Genomic DNA, 23,569 nt, shown 5'->3' on the forward strand with positions numbered 1-23,569 from the left:
AAATTTTCCGGTCCGATCGAAATCTCTCGCCGAACCTGCAGGTTCCACCGGACCGATACTCGATATCTCTGGACCGGCCGAATGTACAAGAAATTTCACGTATTCGATCGCGGTGACAAGACTAGATCGAACCTTGGACCCGACGATCGAGCAAATCTACGAACCAGATGACAACGCTGTTATCCTTCGCGATTAATCGACGGATCTGGCCCCGCTGGACCAGCAAGGATATGCCCCGAAGGAATCTTGAGGACTCCTAGAATCGATTCTAGCTTACAGTTGCCTCGACGTCCCTCTTCTCAATGGCGTTTCGCGCACGTACGGTACACGTGCACAGAGTCAATGACGAGCAGCAAAAGAAAGGTATCGTAAGGTTGTGTTTCGAATTCTTGATCGAACTTTTCGAACACCTCGCGATTCTATTCCATCGGCTAAATCGGATCGATTTAACAAAGCAGAGCTAAAAAGATTTTTGTTTCGCCCGAAGAAAGAACAAGTCGAATCGAAGAATTTCAATGGAATTTACACTGAAATCTCAAACGATCGAGCTGGAAAGAATCGATTAAACTGAATTAAAAATATGGCTCGATTTCGTACTGAACATTGGATGCGTGTAAAGAGAAGAGAGAGGGAAGAGAGAGAGAGAGAGAGAGACAGAGACGGAGAAGCGAGTCAGAGTCGGAGTCACGCAATTAGTTTTCATTGCGACAAAGCTGGGTATATATCAGCGCGAAAGGCATTGAAGGGGGCCTTGCCACGGTCTGCACTTCCGCGTATCATGCTATCTTGCCTCGCGACATATCTACGCGCGACAAACAACGGAACGGCGTTCGTATTCTCGTAGACACGCTCGTGGGTACTGTCATTAATACAATTGTCGTCTGGAAAATGGAGAAGTTCGCGCGTGCACGTACACTTTCTTCCTTCGATCTGAAACGATTTTCGTCGTTCATGCACCATGCCTCAAAGTAGAAAGTTCAACATCGACGAAGATTTAACCTTCGAGCAGGCTTCGTAAAAAGAATCTTCTTCGTCGAATAAAGCTGCGCATTGGCCATGCGACCTTCTTCACGGTTAAAAGTTAATAAATCAGTGACAGATAATCGAGGTTGAGACATTGTATCCGAACGGAGCACGTACACGTTTGTCGGCAATTTGTCGTAATTGCCGCGTTAATGCTCTCCTTTCTCCCGTTCTTTCGCGACGAAAAAAGAAAAAAGAAAAGAAAAAAAAAAACGTACAATTAGAGCATGTACGAATTATGCATGCGTCGTTTGGTGTGGTGCGCGCAAAAAATGACGCACCGTCCTTTGCCGGGCCGAAACGATCGATCAACGAAGGAACGAGCACAGGCAGCCGCGCGCGATGTTCATCTTCATCGCAAGTACGGACACGTACGATCTGGAATAGGCGAATCGAGATGCGCGTTACGTTCGTGCACTTATTTTCGAGGGAGGAGAACGACGACGTCTCTCTCTTTCTCTCTCTTTCGCTTATTCCGTCTCGTTCTCGTGCCTGTTTCGCGAGAAGCCGGCTTTACCTGGAACGGTCGAACCGCCACGACGAACGGGTAACACGAGACTCGCCACGATTTAAAAGGAATAATCGTTCGTCCTTTGTGCCGAAGGTCTACACCAGGAACGCGCGCGGCATAAGGGGACACGTGGAGGCATACGTGGCTGCCTTCGACAAGCACTGGAACCTCGCGCTCGAGGACTGCTTCGAGGTTTGGACCCGTAAAGTCAAGAGGAAAGCACCTGCTCTTGGTAATTTCTTCCTTTTCTTTTTTTTCTCTTTCCTGTCTTTTTTTTTTGCTTTTCTTCATTCTCGTCTTTCGTTGATTCTGCGATTCCAAGTCGTTTAGATCGAGCCGCTTCGATCGAGCGACGGAAATTAACGGCGTGTCGATTATAAAAATGTAGTCGTGTATATAAGACGATCGTAGTAAATTTGACATTAGATGGACAGAGCGAGTCGATTACTAAAATAACGTTGTCGTGTCAATTTGATGGGATTTCCGTTTATTTTGTTTGGATGATAGCGCGGAGAGCATCTGCGATGAATCAGAAATCATTGGGATGCTAATACGGTCTATAAAAAGCGGTTGAAAGCTGTAACCTCCGACATTTGTAACGTGGCCGCTGGCTCGTCTTGCCGTGATTGGAGCGCGACAGGCGGTACGCGAGGCGCGATACGGCCCTGGAAAAATTCAACCTCTGACAGTCGCTCAAGGCTATCGCCTTGCCGGGGAATTCTAAACAACAATGTGGTGGGTTCAATGAAAAGTCGAATAGCCACGACTAAAAGCTATCGACCTTCTGCTGTCCTTTTTACATTTCCATGGAATCACGTTAATAATCGACTTAATAAGAAAGGAACGAGAATCATTTTCGATCGCTACGAAACTATCGGTACGATCGAAACCGCGATTCGAGTTTTCTTTCAACGAGCAATTTCAGTTTCTACGGTGCGTTAACATATCCTGATACTCGACGCGACCGATACCGTGACACACGAAGCAATTCGTCATCTGTTCAGGGTTACATTATTTTTAACAGCATAACGCTTGCGTTTCGCAAAAACATATTCGGTATCTATTAATCGGCCTCGAAATGTTTCCATCCCACAATATATACAAATTGGCATGCAAATTTTTAAATTATACATAATGGACGCGTTGCGCCGCGTGCGTCCAGAATTTTAATACATCGTATCAATAGGCGTAGCAACGTTCGCGTGTATTCTTCGAGACCAACGAGAATCCAATTTAGTCCTTCCTACACTTGTCTGACCATGAATGACTCCTACTACTGTCCGTGTCAATGAAACGTTCGCGCGCCTCTTCCTATTTACACGGTTAATCGATGTACGAATAGCACGGTAGCACTTTTCCTACCTTCCATCTCCGCGCCTCTGATTCTCCACTCGTCCAAATCTATCACAAGATCAACCGTAATTACGTGCTTGAATATTTCAACACCGACGTTCTATATGAATGAAACTCTGCCTAATAACAACAGGAATAGCCTTTCGGTTCGGTTCGATGACCCATTTTGAATAATTAGCCACTCCTCTCGATAATAGCACATACGAGTGACGCGAGAATCGATAAAATTAATCAACGGCTTCCGGCTGGCCGTTGCTTATCGTTAGTCACCTTTATTTACATGAAAAGAGAGAAGCGGAGGTAGTCAAGGGTCGTTGTATCGCGAGGGATACATCCTTAGGACGCCCCTTCACGCCAAGGGGCAAAGACCGACCTTGACTACATAGTGGTTGCTACGTTCGATACAAGGCCCATGTGCTTCGCGTCGTCCGTTTCCCTTTTTTCCTCTCTCTCGCGCGCACACGCGCTCCTTCCTTCTTCTGTTCATCGAACGCAAGAGGTCGTTCTTGCTCTCGCTCTTTTCCTCTTCGCTTCGTTCGCGTCCTCTCTCCGTTCCTCTCTTCCTACTACTCCCGTTTTCCTCTTGCTCGCACCTCTGTCCTTCCGTTCCATCTTCCTCCTTTCCTCATTCCGCTACAACCCTACAACCTTCGGCACACGTTTTCATTCATTCACGTGGGTACGCCGCACGTGCGTCCGCAATTGCAACTTCCCTCGAACCTCTCTTATCGAGACCTTCGCCTTCCTCGCGTTCTCCAACGCTTATCCAAAGATATCCGGTGAACTGGTCGTGCTGCGTTTCTTCCAGCAACGCATTATCCTCTGTTCGTTCGCATTTTTGTAGGCCGTTAGCCGGTAACCTAAATTCCTATCACGAAACTCATACAAGGCGAAAATTTTCAGAACAGGAATTTCGTTTATCGCTGCGTGACCGTACGTACGATTTTGCCAGCTGACTCGATATCGTCGTACCTTTTCCAGCGTGATAAAAATCTCGATGGCTGTTTCAATGTGCTCGTAAATCAACGAAATGATTCAACGATTTTTATGTTGTGGGAGGACAGTAGGGCGGGCGCCGTTGAGGGATGATTAATTAGCGCCCGGTCGAGAACGAGACGCAGAGCGGTGGAAAAATGGAAAAACGAGAAAGAAGAGAGAGAAAATATAGGACGACTGTGTGTTGTTGTTTCGAATCTAAAAGGTTATCCCTCCGAGAACACTGTAATCGCGGTACACCGAGAGTTCAGGGTTAGTTGGCCTACTGACGTACTTTAGGATATCCTGAGGGGTCGAGAGGTCGTTGATACGAAGCGGCGAGGGTGGCAAGCCGAGCGACCTTGAAGAGCAACTTCCAGGATCGATGTCTGCCGAGTACACGTGTCCCAGCGACTCCTCGCGCTTGCCTGCTCTCTCCTAACCGTATCGCCCTACGCCCTTCTGCTTCCCCTCGAGCTTGGCGGACACGTGCCAGCACATAAACAACCTTTCGAGTCTTACCTCGTGACCCATCGACATTCTCTTCGTCCGCGGTTTCTCCGTGACGTCAACCTTCGCTGTTTTCTCCCTATCCCGCTCCGATTCCCTGTATAGGTTTCTGCTCTCGTTTCCGCGATCAGAACGTTGCAATAAAAAAAAAAAAGTCTCATTCCGAATATAAACTAAATCGAACGATATGTTTCGGCGATACGTTTTCGAGAATCGAGAGCGACAAGGTGTGTTTGGCACGGCCAACCATTTTCCGAAGACCCCCGATAAATTTTCCGAGTATTAACTTTTAAATGGTATCGCGTTCTCGATCCATTAGGTGCTCCAAGCGGCGTGAAGAGGAAAGAAGACACCGCGCCCAAAGTAGTCGTGAGGAAGATCGAAGGAAAGGAGGAGACCTTGGAGAGACACGTGCCGCAAATGCTGCTGAGGGGAGAACAGGTCGCTATAATCGTCAAAATCAATTGAGTCAGTGAATACGTCCTACCACCGAGAAACTGACACTGATGACGTCACACGATTCCACGTTGCGACGTATCGTATCGCCGGACGAGTAACGACGAGTAACGCGACGCAACACATTTTTACAATAACATTACGATTTTCGACACTTTGCTTTCGTCTATTGATTCTCCCTAACGACGATACCCGAGACTGAGACTTTCCAATGTGCGACGCGTTTAGGGAATTCGAATTCAGCGAGTAGATAGATCATTATAATTGTAACCGGTGCCCGCGATCACGTTCGCTCGCGAGGAACGAGGGTGCGGAGCTGTTCGATAAGAAACAGAGATAGAGAGAAGCGAAAGAGAGGCGGGAAACAGCGGGAGAAAACACAGAGGCGGGGAGAAAGAGCACGATCGGTGCAAACATCGACGGGTCTCCCTAATCCGCGGCTAATCCGCGGCGTGACCATCGACGAGGAAATTGTACAAGAAGAAAGTAAATTCGTAATTGTTCGGCTGCACGCTGTAGTTACAGTAACTAACTCGCCGCCGCGGTCGCTTTTTCTCTAAGGCGGTGCCTCTCGTTCCACCGTTAACCGGCTCTTTCTCCTCGTTTCTCGCGTGCTCGCGAATCGCGCGTCCTGAGAAATAAGAAAGTCTCGATGAATTACGCTTATAGACGATATAACTGTTCCTTATCTCGCCTCCGATACCCTCCATACCAGCGATCATAAATTGCTAGATTTCATACGAAAATCGCGCTGCCTTTGAATCCGTTCTCCAAACAACGAAAGAAACTATCAAAACCATTGGCATCCATCCATTAGACATCAGCATCCTCCCACGCAAATTTCCTTTTCTCCGTGTTCAACAGCTGCTCCGAATCGAGAGTAACGTGAATTTTTCCTCTTCTTTCGGAACGGCCAGACGATAACGCGCGCCTCCTTCGTTTCTACGTCGCAGAAAAGTGCAACAGCGTCGCTTGGGCCACGGTGAAAGCAAGAACCCTGTCCCCCCTTGTCCCCTAGATCTACCGGGGGGCGCGCAATCCCGGCAGGCCCTCTCACTTTCGCTCTCCGGAGAAAGTCTGGCCGGCGTCACCGCTGGCCGCCCTCCACTCTGCCCCTCTGCAAACCATCGCCACCACCGCCGCCACCGCCGCCGCGAGCACGCCGGTCCCTCGCGCGTCTGACCACCACCTTCCTTCTGCCTCCCGTTGCCTCCCTGCTCTCCTCCTCTTGGCCCTTCCTAGACCGCCCCTGACTTCGCAAAAGCGCTTGCTTGCATCGCACTCGGCAAGGCGAGCACGACTTCTAGCTTCGCTGTTGTAAACACGATAGAGAGACCGAGGCCTGACGACGGAACCAGAAGCGAGAAGCACCGAGCCGAGCCGACAGACAGAAAGAGAGGGAAAGAGAGAGCAGAGTCGGTTCTCTCTTCTCCGTTCGACTTCGCGCCACTTGTGCACTTCTTCTACGGTGTGCTCTCGAGCCGACGGGGGTTAATGCACTCCTAGAGCAAGCCATAACCTTAGACGGGGCCCTGGAGAAGCGCGGGAATCTTGGCGGCGTCGGACGCACTAGGCGCGCTAGAACCATCGAGCGCGCCCGATCTTTACAGAATCGTCGCTACGATCGTTAATCGCGCAACAGGAAAATTTCGTCTAAGGTAACGCGAAAAATCCTATGGATCGTGGCTGATCTTTGCTGGGCTACACGGAGGCGGCAGACATTTCGATTCGCTGGAATTTTTAACCTTCATCGATTTCTCGTATTGGAATCGTATTCCAATATGCACATAGCGTTCTGATTTTGACCCGTTACCGCGGAGATTAAAGTCGTTTAAAGACGTTCGTGCAACGATTCCCCGACAGAAATTGCATCGGTTGGCAGCAGCGAGATACGCTGCAGAAAAATGCGCGAACGGTCATCGAGATTCGTGGACGCGAAACCTTGGAACTCATTGTCTACGAGCGATAATTGGATGTACTTGACTACAGTTTCGTATATGTGTGCACACGCTACACGCTCGCCTAGAGAGAATAGTTTATCTCTCGCCTGTATCAATCTGTCTCGCTCGTTCGCGCTAGACGATAGACTATAGAGGTATACAACGGTCCAGGGCCGACGAGCGACCGCCTTGGAGGCGTAATGACGATCGTAGAAACTCTCGAGGCCGGTCCACGAGGGCCGATGGTTTTATGAATGCGCGAACGTGATAGAAGACTCGAAGAAAAACAGACACACATCGATACCGTGCAGGTATCGGGTTTTACACTACCATTGTCTTACGATTCAATTAATCGATCCGGCAATTCGTTCGATAAATTCATCCAGAATATTTCGCATAAACGACAAACTCGATCGAGATGCGCCGTTAGTCGCCACATTCTGTATGCGATGGGATATATATTCGATACGGGAAAATGTTGATTTAATTTGAGCGTGAAACTTTCGGAATCGAAGCAATTTAACGCGTTCGCGTTTCGTTTGCGCGCAGTTTGAAACGCGCGGAATCGTCGCGGATTAATTTTATTTCGATCGAGTTACTTGGAGATTTCGCAACGCGCCGGTTCGCGTCGACGATCATCGTTTCCAAAATATTTACTGAAAAAACAACGATGTCGATACTCGAGCGTTTTAACTGATATTGCAAAACGATTTGCAGTCTATAAACAAAGCGAGGTCGCGTGGCAAAATGAAACGAAACGAGAGACCTCGCGGAAAATTCCAGATCGCACTCTGTCCTCGAATTTAAACGATAATGAGCGGGGGAATAGGAGATTACCGCGTTCTATGAACCAGCAGCGAGCTTCATTCTTAAACGAACCGTCGATCTTTATCTACGCGCGACTCTACTACGCCACGAGATTGCCTGCCAATCTACCTTTTATCGAAGACGAAGCACGGCCGTTCTGCGACAGATACATTTATGCGTCCAATTTCGAATCTGATTTATTCTCTACTTTACTCCTCGCCACTCTATATCGCCATGTTTACCAAGTTTATCTCTCCATTTATAGTTACTTATTCGTTGAAATTAACCAGCAAAATTACTACGCGATAAAGCTGCTTTCCAATCTGTGGCCCCTTTATCGAAGACGAATTTCTACGATGGAACGTATCTTCAAAAACCGACGTACGCCTGCGTATCAAATTCCGATCTATATTCTACTTCGCTTCTCCGCCGCGAATTGCAATGTTTATCTATCGCACTAAATTAGATCGAATATCGTTATACAAGCATCGACGAATTTCGTAGGTCAGAGTGACGCAAATGACGGAAAGGATGTAACGCGTGAAATTTCACGAGCGAGAATTCGGCAAATTCCTCGACACCAGAGTACCAGAGCGATCTTGTACGAACGTCTGCCGTCGCTGTGACGACCAGTGGAGAAACTCGAGTCAAAGTCAGCGAATGCCCGCATCGAATGCATCGGTTCGAATCGAGATCTTCGACTATGATGTTTCCCGCGCTGATTGGGAACCGCGTGGGCTCGTAGCCATCCACACGGCTGCAGGAGGCGCACACGTGTCCGATCCGCGGGCAAAGTGTTGAAAATAACCTCTTCAGCGTCCCTGACGAGGTGGGAATGTTGAGTTTGCCGCGAATACTATTCTGTTAGCTGGTGATTTGCACTTCCTAGTCGAAGCTCGTACGCACCAATACATCGGCCACGCGCATTCTCTACGCGGTATGCACATGTACGCGATACATGGAAGGATGAGAGTGTGCGTGAGAGGCCGAGGAACGTATCGGAGTGTTGGTGAGCGTCAGACGAGAACGTTTGACGGTGTCGGTGTAAAACTAACAATAATAATAAGGTTGAGTCATGTGGGGCCTTCGAGAGCAAAGAAGGGCCTTGATTTGTGCCCCGGGCAAGGCGAAGCTCTCTGTCTCTCCATCGACCGATCGTTTCTCTCGTTCCTTGATTCGACGTGCTTTTTTGGAGCTCCTTGCCTGCTCTCGGGGATTTCTACGTTACATAGAAACCGATTCGAGGGCAAGCTGATCGTAAAGATCTGTATTTCGATCGATTCGATCGAATCGCGCTTGAGGAGACCTCGTGTTTCACCGAATAATCTTGCCCTCTCAAACTGCTTTTCATTCGTTTTCAAATATGCAAATCCGAACGAATCGTTTAGTTCGAGCAAAGAATAGTGTGTATCGGATCCAGGTCGCCTAGTTAATAATGCGTTCGTTTTACGATGACCGGTAAAGATATTTGCATTTACGCTTATTTTCCAACGAAACGTTTCATTTTCATAGTATCTGTAGTGGTATCTGCAGTCGAAATATGCTATGCAAATTACCTTTTGTAGCCATGGTAATTCTCGGAGCGAACACCTTGTGACAAATGGATCTCGATCGTGCTCTGTCATAGGTATTATCGATTGACGTACAACTTTCTCACGATAAATTGCGAGCAGCAAAGTGTTCAACAGTTCGGTTATCGTCGATAAGCATGCGCGTATGTGCCGTTCGAGTCCCGCAGCGAGTTTAATGGTTATTGGCAAGTCGGACAACTTCCTCGAAGGCGACGGACACTCTTCAACGCGTTCGATGGACCTCGATCAGCCGGGGACGATCTATAAAAGACACGTTTTATAATACGCGTGTGCTGGAACAACGGGCTGACAATTCCACGCGTGGAACGCCGTCACCGGTTGACTGGCCAACAATCGGGCTAGGGAACGCGATTGGGTGCTTCGATCAATCTTCGAATTCGAACGAGCCTTTCTTCCCTGGGCTTTTGGAAATCCGTTCGGACGTTCGGCGAATCCAGTAGAGAAGGTCGTTGACGTCAATCGTTCGAGCGTTGCGCGATCATTGAATCACAGGGACGAGATGGAATAATGATTTATTTTTATTCCTTGGTGAAAGCGTGATGCGACAGCTGCGTCGGTAAAAAAAACTTGTCACTTTATCTACGTTACGTAGCTACGGTATCATCGCGAAGAGAATGATCTGTTCTCTGAATAGCGGCAATTATTGTGTTTACATTGGGCTTTAACGACACCCGCGATGTGAAACAGCGTTTTCCATGCAATTATGTAAATACGGGACAAGTGTCGTTAAAAAGCGATTTCGATTATTCGCCTTACTCGATTATCGCGCGATGGAACAAAGCCGGCACAAAGATCAATACGCGACATCGTGTCGAACGAAGACTCGCAAGATTTATTAAAAGATTCCAACTATCGTAAAGTTTCATCGTTAACGTTAAAGTACAATGGTACGGTATTGTTCGGAACCTAATACGAAACTTTCGCTATTTTATGCACAATTAGATCCGATTGTTTACGACCGGGTACGCAACGTTTCGTCCACTTTAATTACGCCACGAATATTAGCTTCCTATAACGAGCGTTTCATTAGCGATATCGTTCACCGCGGATCGCGCACCAGTACCACTAGCCACGGAAATTACGAGGTACTAAGGATAACGATGAACACGCGGGAAGAAGCGGAACGCGCATATTTATAACAGAAATAAATAGGACTCGTAAACGACGAAACGATTCTGGTCGTAGTTATATTCGAAGATTGTTCGCTACTCTACCGATATATCTTTGTCATTATATATTTCGTTGCCTTTACGCGTTCCCGTGTCGCGAAACCGGTTTCTCTCAAAGATCATGCGGAACGATTCGATCGCGCTGTATCGCGTACTCGAATTTTGGATCGACGTTCTTAATTCGCCATCGACGCAACGATGCAAACGCTCGAGCGCTAACGAAGAGAAAGAAGAAGGGGTAGCAGAAGCGGTAGAAGAAGAAGAAGAAGAAGAAGAAGAAGAAGAAGAAGCAGCAAAAGGGCATTATGCGTACGAAAAACGGTCAGTTGGACGTTCCGATCGAGTCACGTCGTCGTACGCGATCCTGATCGTGAATAGACTACGAACGAAGGATGCAAAGGGAAAGAAGAACGGTGGAAGTAGAAGAATCGCGAAAAGTTACATCGAACAGAGTATAGATAGATAGTGTGACTGCGAGCGGCCTTCCGAGCTCACGCAGCCTTCCGCTTTTATTGCGCTGCGTGAATCGTCGCGGTAGCGCCGCAGCTAGGACTGAGAGTGCCAACTTGAACGATCTCTCACCGATGGTCAAGCTGTGACATCACTTCGCGGCAGAATCTCCTGCTAGAATTCCATGCACGCCTTCCAACCGTCTATTTTCACCTTCGCGGACTATTTAGACGTTGACCCGGACTCTGGTAGGGCGATAATAACTGTTAGTCCGCGTAGTTTCCGAAGATTCAACACCATGAACGGGCAACCGGCATTTATCTCGATGAACAGTGCGTGAAAGTTTCGATACGTTACAGCCAGATGAATAAAAGGTTTGCACTTGGCAGAATATCGCAACACGCGCCTGCTTTCCGTACCCTTTTGGCAAGATTCTTCGGGACGAAAATAATTTCGGTTGGCGGATTGCATAATGAATGGTGTGAAATAAAATCGCGCGGCACGGTATCGCAAACAAAATGGATGCGAGCAAACAAGCCGTTCTTTCTGCATACAATTTGCAAGATAACGAATTACACGTGCCGCGATAGCTACGACCGACGTGGTAAGGGACAATCTCGTCTAACGACTTGTAAATTCAATGTTCTTGTTCGTGAAAACGAATATCAACGGTTGCTGATAATTTACTTTCGCGTATCCTTCGCAGGAAGCTTGGTTTATCATCGGTACGCCGTCAGTTTATCAAGCATCGATTGTTTTTCCGCACATGTCGCACATGCTGTGTTTCATCGCGTTGACGAAACGTTATTTTCTTTGCGTGTTATAAAAGTCACATCTACACGATACAAATGCCAGCCGCATTAATGCAAGCCACTCGGTTTTAACGGGCATATACTTAATCGTACATTCTGCTGTTTTGAAGGTAAACGGTTTCAAGGTGAGCTAAACCCAGCCGAAGAGTAATTGTTTAATCGGCGTAACAATAACATTTGATTCAGCATTATTCCTGTTTCATAGCAGTTGCACGGCAACGAAACAACCAGCGAGCCAGAGACATCACCAGGAACCGTTTCTTAATTGGATGCCTGAAGCAACAACATATAAACCGAATGTTTATTAAACCGAAAAACCGATCGTTCCATCGGTTCATCCTTTGAGAGAACGATCGTGCCTGTTACGCAGCTGCATACGAGCCGCTGTACGTTAACCGTTGTATACTCCAATATGTATATGTATATGTATATGTGTATAATACAAGCGAATGATTCACAATCCCCACTCAAGTTCGCAATTGTGGGAAAGATCTTCGAGGCAGCTCCTTTTCGAGCAATTAACCCACCTTCGCGGTATCAAGGCAGATCATCAACGCGGCGACTTTGACCACGATGCGAGCAAACGTCGGAGAATTTTCGTTTCCTCGTACGTTACTTCTCGTAGATTTTCGGTCTACCCTTGACCATGACCGCCTTTGCCACGATCTCTCTTTCTCTCTTCTCTTCTGGGGCTACCTACACGCGGCCCGATCGTTCTCGGGTGTTACGTCAAGCGAACGCCAGGGCACGAGGGCCCCTGGCTCGAGAAAGGTTAGGTCCACGATCTACGGGCCACGGCGTGTTCGCGAGTCTCTCGAAGGTCATTGGTACGTATGAACGAAGCAGGGGCGGATATTCGGAAAACGAAGGAGGGGACCTATGGAAGGAGAGGGCCTCTGGGCGGGGTTCCCTCTTCGAACTTGCCAATATATCCGAGAGAGTCAAGGCCCTGGCCTAATTCGAGTTCGTAGACCTACGACGAACGATAGGTCGCACGTACGCGGGACTCCTTTTTTCTCTCTCTTCATCTTCGTCTCTCTCGCTAAGGTTATTTACTTTTACCGAGGCACCTTCAAGGTGTCACCTTCGGGTCTTCGAATCTCCTTGTCCTTGAGTTAGGGTTCGAGAGGAAAGGGGAGATGGCGTTTCTCGCTTACGTGCGTAGAAACGGCTATACTCGCGAGGTTTCCTGCTCGGTCGAGGCGCAGGCAGGTGCAGAAACGCGCGCTCGACCTATATCTCGACATCCCGGTTTGCCCTTCGAGCGCGAACGCGCGGATAGATTGTTAAATAAACGCGTGCCGCGATAATCGGGCAACACGCAGAAGCCATCAGAGCGCGATCGGAGGCGACCGCGTTTGCTTTCCGTAGCCGGTAAAAAATAATTGCACCGTTGACGACGAGCGTCACTTGCACAGCCATTATTTTTGGATATCGTGTACGCGTGTATGTACACAACGAACTGGTTGCGTGAAAACGTAAACACAAATGCAGACCTTGCTCTTGAAAGCCAGACGTTACGTACGTCGCGATCTTATCGAACGCGCGTAATTGATGTCATACAAAAACATAACATTATGGAAATAAGGATCGATCGATCGAGAAAAAGCACCGGATGCACACTTTGCGCTGGAAACTTCGAACTTTGTGTTACCGATTCCAAAGACGCAATAAGCGATATCGAAATTCGATCAACGGTCTAGATAGCTGAGAATTTCAGAACTCCACGGAATCTTTACGAAGACGATACTTTTCCGTTAGTAACCGTCATCGATCATATTCGGTTCATGAGAAGGAGAGAGCCGGAGAAACGGAAAGGAGAAGGAACGAGTAGTCGATCGTTTTCGAGGAGTAGTCGTAAGTTTTCGACGAAAGAGAGGATCAAGAGACGTAGTGAATCGACGCGGAGTGGAAGGCAAGAGGATATGGAGGAGGAGGTGAAAGAGGTTACGGAGTGCTCCACGTGGTATCAAACTTCAGGGACGCTGGTTTATATGGGGCGCGAGGCTACGGGGCCCTTATGCCGTGTCGGCATCTCGATATTTATCGGACGTATACCGACGCGGTACGATACTAAACACACCGAACGATTTTGGCCCTCGGCCGTGGGTAACAGCGAAGGTCGCCGCGTAACCGGTCACGCTAGAGAATTAGAGAGCGATCGAGGGAACGCGAAACTCGCGCGCAAACTATAAATCTCTTAACTATATTAAAGAGTCGCGAAGTCTTCTGAGTCGAAGCCAAGCGAACAACGCTTGGTGGGAGGAGGGATGGGGAAACAGAGGCGAACAGAGACGAAAGAAAGAAAGGGAAGACGGAGATGGACGGTCGCGAGGGCCGAAGGTTGGCCCGGGCTGAAAATACTTGCAAGAAATATAGTTGCGTCTTATTTCTGCGCACGTGAGTACGTGCACAAGTGTATCCGCGATCTACGTATTCGGCGTTACGTCTGTTTACATGGATCACCAACGTATACGGCGGTATGAAATTACGAAAAGCCAACCGGCCAGTTCTGTTCGATCATCGACGAGTAAATCGCGTTTTATCAGTCCCCTTTAGAATCGATTCGAACCGAACGTATCTTCCAATCGACTCGATGAAGTTCACCGTGTTTCCCTCGAATCGACCATAGGCGCGAACCACTCCAGGTTTCTCCTGTTCAATCGTACCTGCGATACGTGTACGTTTCGCAAAGATAAGGATCGACGCGTGCATACAACGAGTCACTCCCTGCCTGCGCTATCTTCGCTCGAATCGTCAGAGACGGTTACAATAATTTTATATAATCGATACAATAGTAACGCGAGCTACGGTACGGTCTATGCGACACGGAGGGAGGAAGGGAACCGGATTGAAAAGAGAGGCGTATCGATTCGTAAAACGCTATTTACAATTGCGCCCATAAAGTGACGCAGAAAACCCAGCGTGCACCATAGAATTTAATCGTTTTTACGTAAACCGATATCTCGTGGTACACCGAACTATAATGCGTGATCACTTCCTTGATCGTATGCGATTACCGTCCGGTTGCTCGTTTTCACCCCGGCCGAGCGAGTCGTCACCACCACCACCACCACCACCACCGTCATCGGGTCCGCGAGATTCGCTTCTACTCGGAGAAAACATTCTGTTAGGTAATGCCGACAAAGACGTTCGATCGCGCCGCTTTCGTTAAATCGCTATTATTGCTTCGCGTCTCGCGCTTCACGTTTGTCAGACCAACTCGTGTAGGTGGCATTCGAACGCGTTCGACTTTACCGCCACCTCTAACTGTCACCAATCACGGAAGCGAGCGTGCCTCTTCGTTCGTTCTTCCCATCTCTTTATATACGACACGATATATACGGTATACTAATTGTTTTAGTCGATCGATGTTAATTATTCTTACCTTCGTAAAACGATTTACGATGCCCAACGTGGATGGAAATACAGACGACGCAGACTGGACGTACGCTCGACGCACACCGGTTACTTTACGCACACACTCTACGAACGACAGTCTCGTATCCGTAAGACAGGTCTGTTTTTCCCGCTTTCCACTTGGTCGTACTCCACTTCTTGCGAGTCACAGATAACGTAAACAAACTTTTCGTGCGCGTGCCTGACGCGCACGAAAAAAGAAACAGACGAAATAGAACGTCCTGAGACGCGAGGAATCCGAGTCGCGCACGATTTACGGTATTCCGATAGAGAAGCGCGCACAACCAGGCATCAACACAGTTATCGTGTAAAAAAAAGAGTTTGGTTTTCGACGCGACAATGGCGGTTCTACACGCACGCACAATCGGCAACTGTTCTTCCACGAGCGATCGAGGAAAAGGCGGCCATAGCTCTCGACGATCCAACGAAAACAAGCGATCTCGTAATAACGTGGAATACGAGGACGATGCCGCGCGCGATGATTCGAGTCGAAATCGTCCGGTCGGCGCAGAGTGACGCGCAGCCGTGGTACACCGTCGGCCGCGGGAAATTCAGGAAGCTCGTGTGCCGCTTAATGGTGGCGATACGATTATACGCTCGCGATGCTTCGCGTTTCACGGTGGTCTTTTTTCCTCTTCGACTTCGCCGGCTCTCTCGAAATCCTTTCTCCTGCACTCGGAGGGGTTCGTAGCGAAGGGGAAAGAAGAAGAAGACGACGGTTTGCGTGACACGAGGCGTGCGAGTCTTTGGCCGAAGCGCGAGGGAACACTGAACGTAACGCGCGAGCGGCGAGTCTCGGTTTGCCTAGCCTAGCCGCCACTAAACGCCACTATCCTAGGTTAGACACGCTCGCGACACTCTCCCTCCTCCTCCTCCCCCTCGCCATTCCCCTCTGCCATTCCACTCCTAGCTCGCGCCTCTTCCTTCTCTTTCGTACCAACAGTACTCTCCCTCTCTCTCTCTCTATCTCTCTCTCTCTATCTCTCTGTCCGGCTCTCGCCCCCTTCGTCCGTCTCGCTCTCCCTTCATCGATCTTGCGTCTTTGTCCGACTCTATGGATCTATGTACATAGAGTACGGGGGGTACACACGCCGTGTGGATTCGGAGCGGCTGGCTGGTGGGGGTTCGTAAGGCCATAGCCACGGCCACCGAGTCGCACACTCTCGCAAACCCAGCAGGCGCATGCACGCACGTATACACACGTTGCGAACAGCACACATTGCCGAAGCGACCGTTGTCGCTCCGTTTCTCGCGTGTGCGGGCTCGCCAGCGCGCACACGTTTCTAGCCTCTCTAGAGCGCTTCGACGATCTCGTGTATCGTCCGTGTATCGCTGTCGCACGGAAGCATTTCGCGGGACTATTTTATAACCGGAATCTCGAGCGCGAGCTAACGAGAAAGTGGAATCGCGATGTCTTTCTTGTTTTTATTTCTACGTATACTGTTTCGTGCCTGTTGCGCCGTAGGATCTTTTAAAACGCGAATAAAGGCATCGAATTTGAATTAAGAATAACCACGGCGAGTCCCGTCGAGGCTTGGCGCGACACGGTCGGCTCTAAACGCGATATCACCTCCGTGCTACGAATATAAGTGCACACATAGATTCGCGCGTGTACACGTGAGAAGTTTAGAGCGAGCCATAGCCGAGACAGAATATACATTCCATGTGTAATTTGTTCTATATTCAAGAGGCACTCTAGCGCGTATATGTGTGTCTATCGCGCGTATGTACAACGGAATATATGTCTTCATGGACGCGAGGGTGTACAAGAATGTAACCACCGTGCGACTCAATGCAACAAGGCACACAATGTCCTCCTCCACCGACGTCCGTTTCTCTCCAAGCGTGTGCAGAACGCGTTGGCATTCAAATGACTATTTACACGCCTTGTTATTACGATGAACAAAACGAAACGCACGTCGCGGCGCTCATATTATCGAAAACCGTTTGAAAGTCATACGAGCTGGCGAATCGTGCGTTTACTTATTCGTACAGCGAACAGAGAGCAAAACTCTTCGCACACGGTACACAGAAACGAACCGTGGCTTTCGTTCGACAGCTCCTCTGAAACGCGATTCGCACGCAATAGCGGAATAAATTTTCCTCCTCTTCGCCGGCGAATTTATATCTGACGGAAACGTTATCGAAAGGCTGATCGTCTTGTTATCTATGTACGACACGGTGAGCCAAAGCGAATGCCAGATTAAGAGGCTATTAATGATCGTACGAGCCGATACGATACGAAAGCGTTGATCGCTCAAGTACGGTTATCGCAAGTTATTGCAAATTGCTGTAATTAACATCAGAAGGTGAGCGCGGTGAATTTGTTCCATCGTATTTCTTATCTCTTTGAAAAGAATAGAAAAATCATCGCGCTCTTTTTTTCCGCGAGGCAACGTTTGCACGTACGACTCGCGCCGTGTCGTAGGGAAAAGAAAAAGGCAAACGCGGCATTCGGCGTATGTAGGGCTAAGGGTAAACTGAGTAGTGGGACTCCGAGTTTGGTCAGACAGGCAGCGTTAATCCACGTTCACCGGTTAGGTTCTCTCGATGGCTGCCACGGATGGCGGAGTCGATTCCCGAGACTTTCTAACGAAAGTGCAAGTCTTTTCTTCTAACCGGCTACCATACCGTGCAACCGTCCTCGACGCGACTTTCGCGCGTTTTCCGCGGTTTCCCGTCGAGGACGAAGACGTTCAACGCTTCCGGGCTGAGTCACCGCGTCTCTCGTAAGAAATATCTTCCCCGGTCGTTTAATTAAAAAAAAAAAAAAATAAAAAAATAAAAAAAGAGGAAAAAGAATATAACGAACCTTTTAATTGGCTCGCGTTTCTATTCGCGTGACGTATCTTTCGTAGAATCGCTCGGTTAAATAACGTGATTGTTAAAAATATAGAGAGAAGATTCGAGAATATCAGTCAAGTGGCCGATAGTGGAAAATATCGAAAAAGGCAGAATCTGATTTAGGAAGTGACGATCGACCTTCGTGTTGATTCATGAATCTGAAGCAAACATTTCTAACATTTAAACGTAGCGAAAAGGCCGCCTGCGGCACACAGTCAAGGTCTCGGCTCTCCTCGACTTTGCCGTGACATAAATATTCGGGGGCCTTTTGGGCCCACGTTGGTTCCTCGTGTCGAGGCACCCGAACTTGCCAATCGAACCGGAGAAAGAGAAAAAAGCGAGACAGAGACAGAGGGGAGAGGAGAAAAAGTCCTTTGAAGAAAAAGAGACAGAGGAACCTTGCTTGTAATCGTCTTCACCGCGAACGAACGACCCTGAGTAGGAACTCAAAGATTAAGCCATCATTCCGCGACCAAAACCTTCTCCTCTCGACTATTTTTAAAGTGCTAACAATTCTATTCAACGTGACGAATCGCTATCGCATAAGCGTCACCGTTGCACAGCGACGTTAATACAAATGAAGAATATAATTAAAAGTATCCTTCACGCTTCTATTCCCTGTACACACAGGCCAATCTACATACATCCTTCGCGAAGAAAAAGCTCGGCAACCGGTCGATGGTAAATTTCTGTGTCTGACTGCGCACGTACCCATGTGTGCACAAAGGAAATAAAAGAGCGTTTGATCGCTTCGTTCTGGTTGCTCCTAACTCCGTGACATTCAAAGCTGACGCATAAAGAATCGCACGCGTTCTGATAGCGCGGTTTGCACACGCATTAAAGCATCGCACGACTAAGCCGCGCGCATACATGCCACACGTTCGCGCCGACTCGTCATCGGTGTATGTTCCGTACTAGACTTCATAAACTTTCACTGGCCTCTCACGCGTTCATTCTCTCTCTCTGGCCGTGCGTGCTCGGCTTCCAAGTCATAAATTCGGTAACCTCTGCGGGTACCGCCTCCTTGTGTCCCCGTCCTTGCGCGATCGTTCTGACGGGATCCAGAACTCTCGTGAAACTTGCCACGTCCGCTACTGGAGACATCCGTGCATCGGAAAAGAAGCAATGGATTCTACTAATATATAAATAAATGCACCTCAAAGACTCTGCGTATCCCCACTTCCGTTCCTCTTTCTCTCGCTTCTCTCTCCCGCGCTCTCACGCGTGGGACGTTGCCCCATTAGCGAAGCAGATATAAGTGCTTGCGAGAACGTAGTCAATTTAACGAGGTTAAAAAAAAAAAATCCTCTCTCCCTCGTTTCTGACGCCAGAGGTTCGCGTACGGCTTCCCAAAGACAGCCAGACCGCACGCGTTTGCGTAAAACGCTGGCGTACTGCCGCTCCCGATCACTCTCGCTTTTCACCTGGCCGATTGACAAAGATTCTACCGATCGAACAGCGATCGTGATACAAGATCGGATTGATCCGGCACTCGGAATACGTATACCCGTTATTTGCCATTTTCCAGCGCAATTCGCCATTACTTCCGAAATTTCAGCGAGTCAACGTTAAATCGCTGGCTTTGCGCAGCGTTCGGGAGAAAGTTGAAACGGTCGAAGAACTATGACGTTCTCCTACCGTTTCCGTATCTCTGCGAGAACCATCGTTTCATCGGCGATGAATATCAAAATCGCGAGTAAAATATATCACGAGCAAATGAAACTGAGTTAATCGTAGTGGCGAAATACTCTTACTTTTTACCTTCCCGAAAACAGACTGGCGAACGCAGTTCTCCTCGATTGGTTCGTACAACCCACTCGATCCAAGATCGGTGTTAACGTACGATTAGTGGGCCAGTGTCAGTCAACGACATCGTTTTGATGGTTAGCCGGTAGAAATAAAGCCGGGGAAGGAGACTGACTACCGCTTCGGTCGCCAAATACCGCACACGGTGAACCGTACGTACGGGGCCACTGGCCAATATTTGGGCCAATGTTAACGTTGGTCTCCGTGCCGATTGCCTAATACCGGCTCGAGTCACAACGCACCTGATAATGAGAACGACGAGAAGGAACTTTCGTATATGAAACGCGTTACTCAACCTTCTACGTAACGATCTTTCGTGGACGTGTAAATACGCGACCTCAGAAAGATCGATCGATTGTCGTGACCATCGGTCGATAGGCGATCGATTACGGCTACGATAAAATTTTAAATCCTACGGTATTACGTCATCGTTTAACAGCGAAAGGAAATTGCGACGAAATTGGGCCCATCTTTCGTCATGAAGATGCTTAAAAGATGCTTCGTCTAAAACTGACTTTCGTCTAACTAACTTCCCGATATGAAAATGAAAATTAAGTGGAAAAAGAAAGCGTGTTAACGCCCGACGAAATGGATTCGCGAGCAAAGTTGATTCAGTTTCGGCAAACTGTCGTTTCCTTAGCGGAAGATGATAAACGCCTCGCGTCGTTTGGCATTCGGAAGCCATTATCCAGGTTTAATCGTACCAGCGCGGCGTCACTGCAAGACTTTCAAAATCTTGTTCTTGGCACTCGATCTACCTGCTCAATGGCTTGTAACTGTGGCCTTTGGAATTCACGCGTGTCATTGTGCTTTCTTCGGAGGCAACTTTGGCCAATTCGCGTCCACTTTGTGCGATACTTTCTTATCCGGTAAAACCCTCCTTACGATTAATTCGCAACGGAGAGAATTTTTCCAGCGGTCGCTCTGAAAGAAGTTGTATCCTACAAATACGCTAGACTCTCTCGGAAATACGCTCGCGGACACGAGTGGCTCGCGTTCGTTCGCTCTTAATGTCCGTGCCTGGTGACCCGTGGTGCAAACTAAACCCACCGGAGAAAGTTGCCAGATACTTTCTCGTAGCTGCGCTGCCTCCTTGCACGTTGGTCGATGCAGTCACTTAAATGGTCCCCCGTATCGATTCGATCGTTCGAGCCAAACGTTCCAAGCTCGTGACACTCGCAGGTTCAACGAATAAAAGAAAAAAAAAGAAATGTGAAGAAAGCAAACAAACATACGATAAAAACTTGACGTTTCACCATTAAACGGCGAATAAAATAAGCCCGATCGTTCTATCGGGAAAGATTGGAATGCGTATCTCGATAAATATTTACGATATCGCGTATCGAGATAATTCGAATATTTCCGATAGAAAATCGTTCATCTTTTTAGAAAGTTTTCTATCGTTCGGTTAAAACACGAAGCTTATTCGTTGATTTCACGATTAGAAAATACCGGCGGAGTTTGAATTACGAATTCTTTTAAGGTCATCGTCAAAAGAGAACGGCGGAGAGAGAGAGAGAGAGAAACGGGACGAGAATCAGTCGTTCGAAGGGAACGCTACCAGTAATATCGGGATGAATAGCGCGGATGCGCGGCAAGAATGGATCAAGGGGCTGGCAAAAATATCGAACCATTCTTGGCCAGTCTTACGGGCTCGCGGCATTCAACCGCTTCGCGGACCAGCGACTTGATTTACTCGTTCGAGGGAACGAACTCGCCCGCACTTACATATACTTCAGAAAGGTATAGCCACGGCTCTATGTATAACCGAGCTATTATACACGCAGGTACATCGTGCGCATAGTCGTCGTCGGAGGAAAATCTTGGTCCTCCTACGCCTGTTCGTTAACTATTCATGCGCGCACCGTATAGCCCGCGGTCGACCGTGATGAATTGGAAGTTACACGTGCTGCAAAAAAATTATTTAGCCGGCCGCCAGCGCAATAAGTCATCCGTTTCGACCGTTTCTGTTTGAGATAAACCGCCCTGGACTCGGTTTAACGCGTGATAACGAAGGAACACCGATTGGCCGACTCTATTCCCATCGATTATCCACCCTGTATGGACGATATTTTCTTCCATTTTTTTTTTTTGTTTTTGTTTTTTAATATCAAATTTGACACTTGAACGATTTGTCAGGAAAGTTGTCTCGATGGCACACGACCCGTGCGCCAAAGCGGAAAAACTTTGGCCGCAAGAAACGCGGCAGGTATTAGCCGGCGCTGAATGCGATTGGATTCTTCCCAAGGAGTTCTAAACGGAGAAAAAGGAAATATTTTCGTGGATGCATCTTCGAGGATGCAACCAACCGTGACGTAGCTTTCATGCTGCAAACCCTGTGACGTCACTCATTCGATGACGTGTGGTCAACCGCGGTCAATGCACCAGGCCGACGTTTCTTGCAGGGCACTATAATGCTCGGTTCACTGGCATCGTGCTTGTGTGCGTTTGTTCATGTACACAGGCTGCACCGCGGTGCATGTACGCGCGTTACACCGCAAAATACCGGGTGTTCGTAAAATCTCCAGTCTCTGTGCCTTGTCAAAGGAAACCGTTGGCGAATCGAGTCGTTACATCTTGAACATTTTTCCGATTTGTCCGGCCTGTTTCGTTTCACGTTCGAGTTTTTCCTGTTACCGAACAACCGATATCTGTCCTTAACGAGCGAGCAAGCGGACGGACGAGCGAGCGAGCGAGCGAACGAGCGAACGAGCGAACGAGCGAACGAACGAGCGATCGCGACTGCGTTAAAAATTCATACGCGATGACGTTGAGCGTTGCTTGAAATTCTTGCAACGTGCTACGCTTATGCCAGCATCAAAAATTCATGCACGTCGTTGACGCTGCTACCCTATATCCCTGTTTAACGAAGGTACGCTTCAACGTTTGTTCGTTCGCGCCTTTCTGTGTTTGCTATCTACGGATACCGTAAATATTACCGTGCAACCAGATGAACTTCGAAGATTAAAAGCAGACAACCTCCTCGTCTCGTCGACAACGAATATTCTTTTCCCGCCAGACAATGGCCTAATTACGTACGAGATTCTTTTTCGGTCTCATTGTCGTTTAATCGTCCAGTATCGGTGACAAAAAATGCGCACCCACGTGCGACGCCTACGTTAAAACGATGCTATAGGTATAGATCGGACAGTAGTAGGTGACGCGAGTTATCGAGCAAGTAGAATGGTCCGCAATATAGTCGGCCAAGTTCCGATAATCAATGATCGTGTGCGCGTGTACCGGATACGGGAATTGTTTACGAAGTGTGTAGAAGGTAGAGGAAAATCGCGATACGTAACGCGTGAAAGACAAGCTCGAGTCGTTGAGCCTTGGTGTACGAGTAGGTAGGTAGTATACGAGTTGTCTACGAGACGAAGGAAAAGGAAAATATACGGAGGAAAGAATAACAAATAGAAAAATAGAAAAAAGTTGGGAAGCGTGCGTCGCGAAGCGAAGAAAAAGAAACGAGATTTATTGTATTTTGAATTGCGCGAGATGGTCGGTATCTGCGACAAAGAGAAACCGAAGAATTCGGCAGAACAAATCTGTTACGTAATCCGCGAACGGTTATGCTTTCGGCGTTGTCTTCGAACAAGGCGCAACGATCTCCTCTCGTTTAGCCGTATCTTATCAAGATTCATGGAATTTCGCGCAAGAACGATGCCTTTCGTCGATTCTTGTCTCGTCGAAAAATCATGTAATGGTGTGTCTAGAAAGCATGTAGCGAAAGGAGGTGTAACGTTCGTTGCATAAGAGCAAAAAACCATTGTGGACTATTAATCCTCAACAATTCTTACCGTCGCTGCTAATATATCCTTCGTTAGCAAAGAAATCCGTATGCCGTGTGAACAAACGACGGACACGGTTGTCTTCGTGCTTTCTAAAATCGTGTTGGCCATTC

The 23,569-nt window shown here is 48.2% G+C and overlaps 2 protein-coding genes across 12 annotated transcripts in view; one reads left to right on the forward strand and one right to left on the reverse strand.

Annotated features, from left to right (window-relative positions):
- Positions 1 to 23,569, reverse strand: part of LOC122565853 (ecdysone-induced protein 74EF) — a 146,558-nt gene that overhangs the window by 118,206 nt on the left and 4,783 nt on the right. For 4 of the 5 annotated variants that reach the window (XM_043722280.1, XM_043722278.1, XM_043722277.1 and 1 more), the window contains exon 1: positions 14,987 to 15,826. The exons of the other annotated variant lie outside the window; for it this stretch is intronic. The gene's annotated coding sequence lies outside the window, so the exon portion shown is untranslated. Of the gene's footprint in view, positions 1 to 14,986; positions 15,827 to 23,569 lie in introns of those variants that run through there. 5 annotated transcript variants of the gene reach the window in all.
- Positions 1 to 23,569, forward strand: part of LOC122565861 (U7 snRNA-associated Sm-like protein LSm11) — a 39,571-nt gene that overhangs the window by 11,105 nt on the left and 4,897 nt on the right. For 3 of the 7 annotated variants that reach the window (XR_006316301.1, XR_006316300.1, XM_043722305.1), the window contains exon 4: positions 1,628 to 1,766. Coding sequence is in view for 3 of the 7 variants with exons in the window: in XM_043722305.1 (XP_043578240.1) it covers positions 1,628 to 1,766 (139 nt within the window). In the remaining 4 variants the exon portion in view is untranslated. Of the gene's footprint in view, positions 1 to 1,627; positions 1,767 to 4,691; positions 4,983 to 11,492; positions 13,122 to 23,569 lie in introns of those variants that run through there. The other 4 variants (XR_006316299.1, XR_006316298.1, XM_043722303.1 and 1 more) reach the window with 4 other exon arrangements.

The sequence above is a fragment of the Bombus pyrosoma genome, linkage group LG3 (genome assembly GCF_014825855.1).
Source record: "Bombus pyrosoma isolate SC7728 linkage group LG3, ASM1482585v1, whole genome shotgun sequence".
Classification (NCBI taxonomy): domain Eukaryota; kingdom Metazoa; phylum Arthropoda; class Insecta; order Hymenoptera; family Apidae; genus Bombus; species Bombus pyrosoma.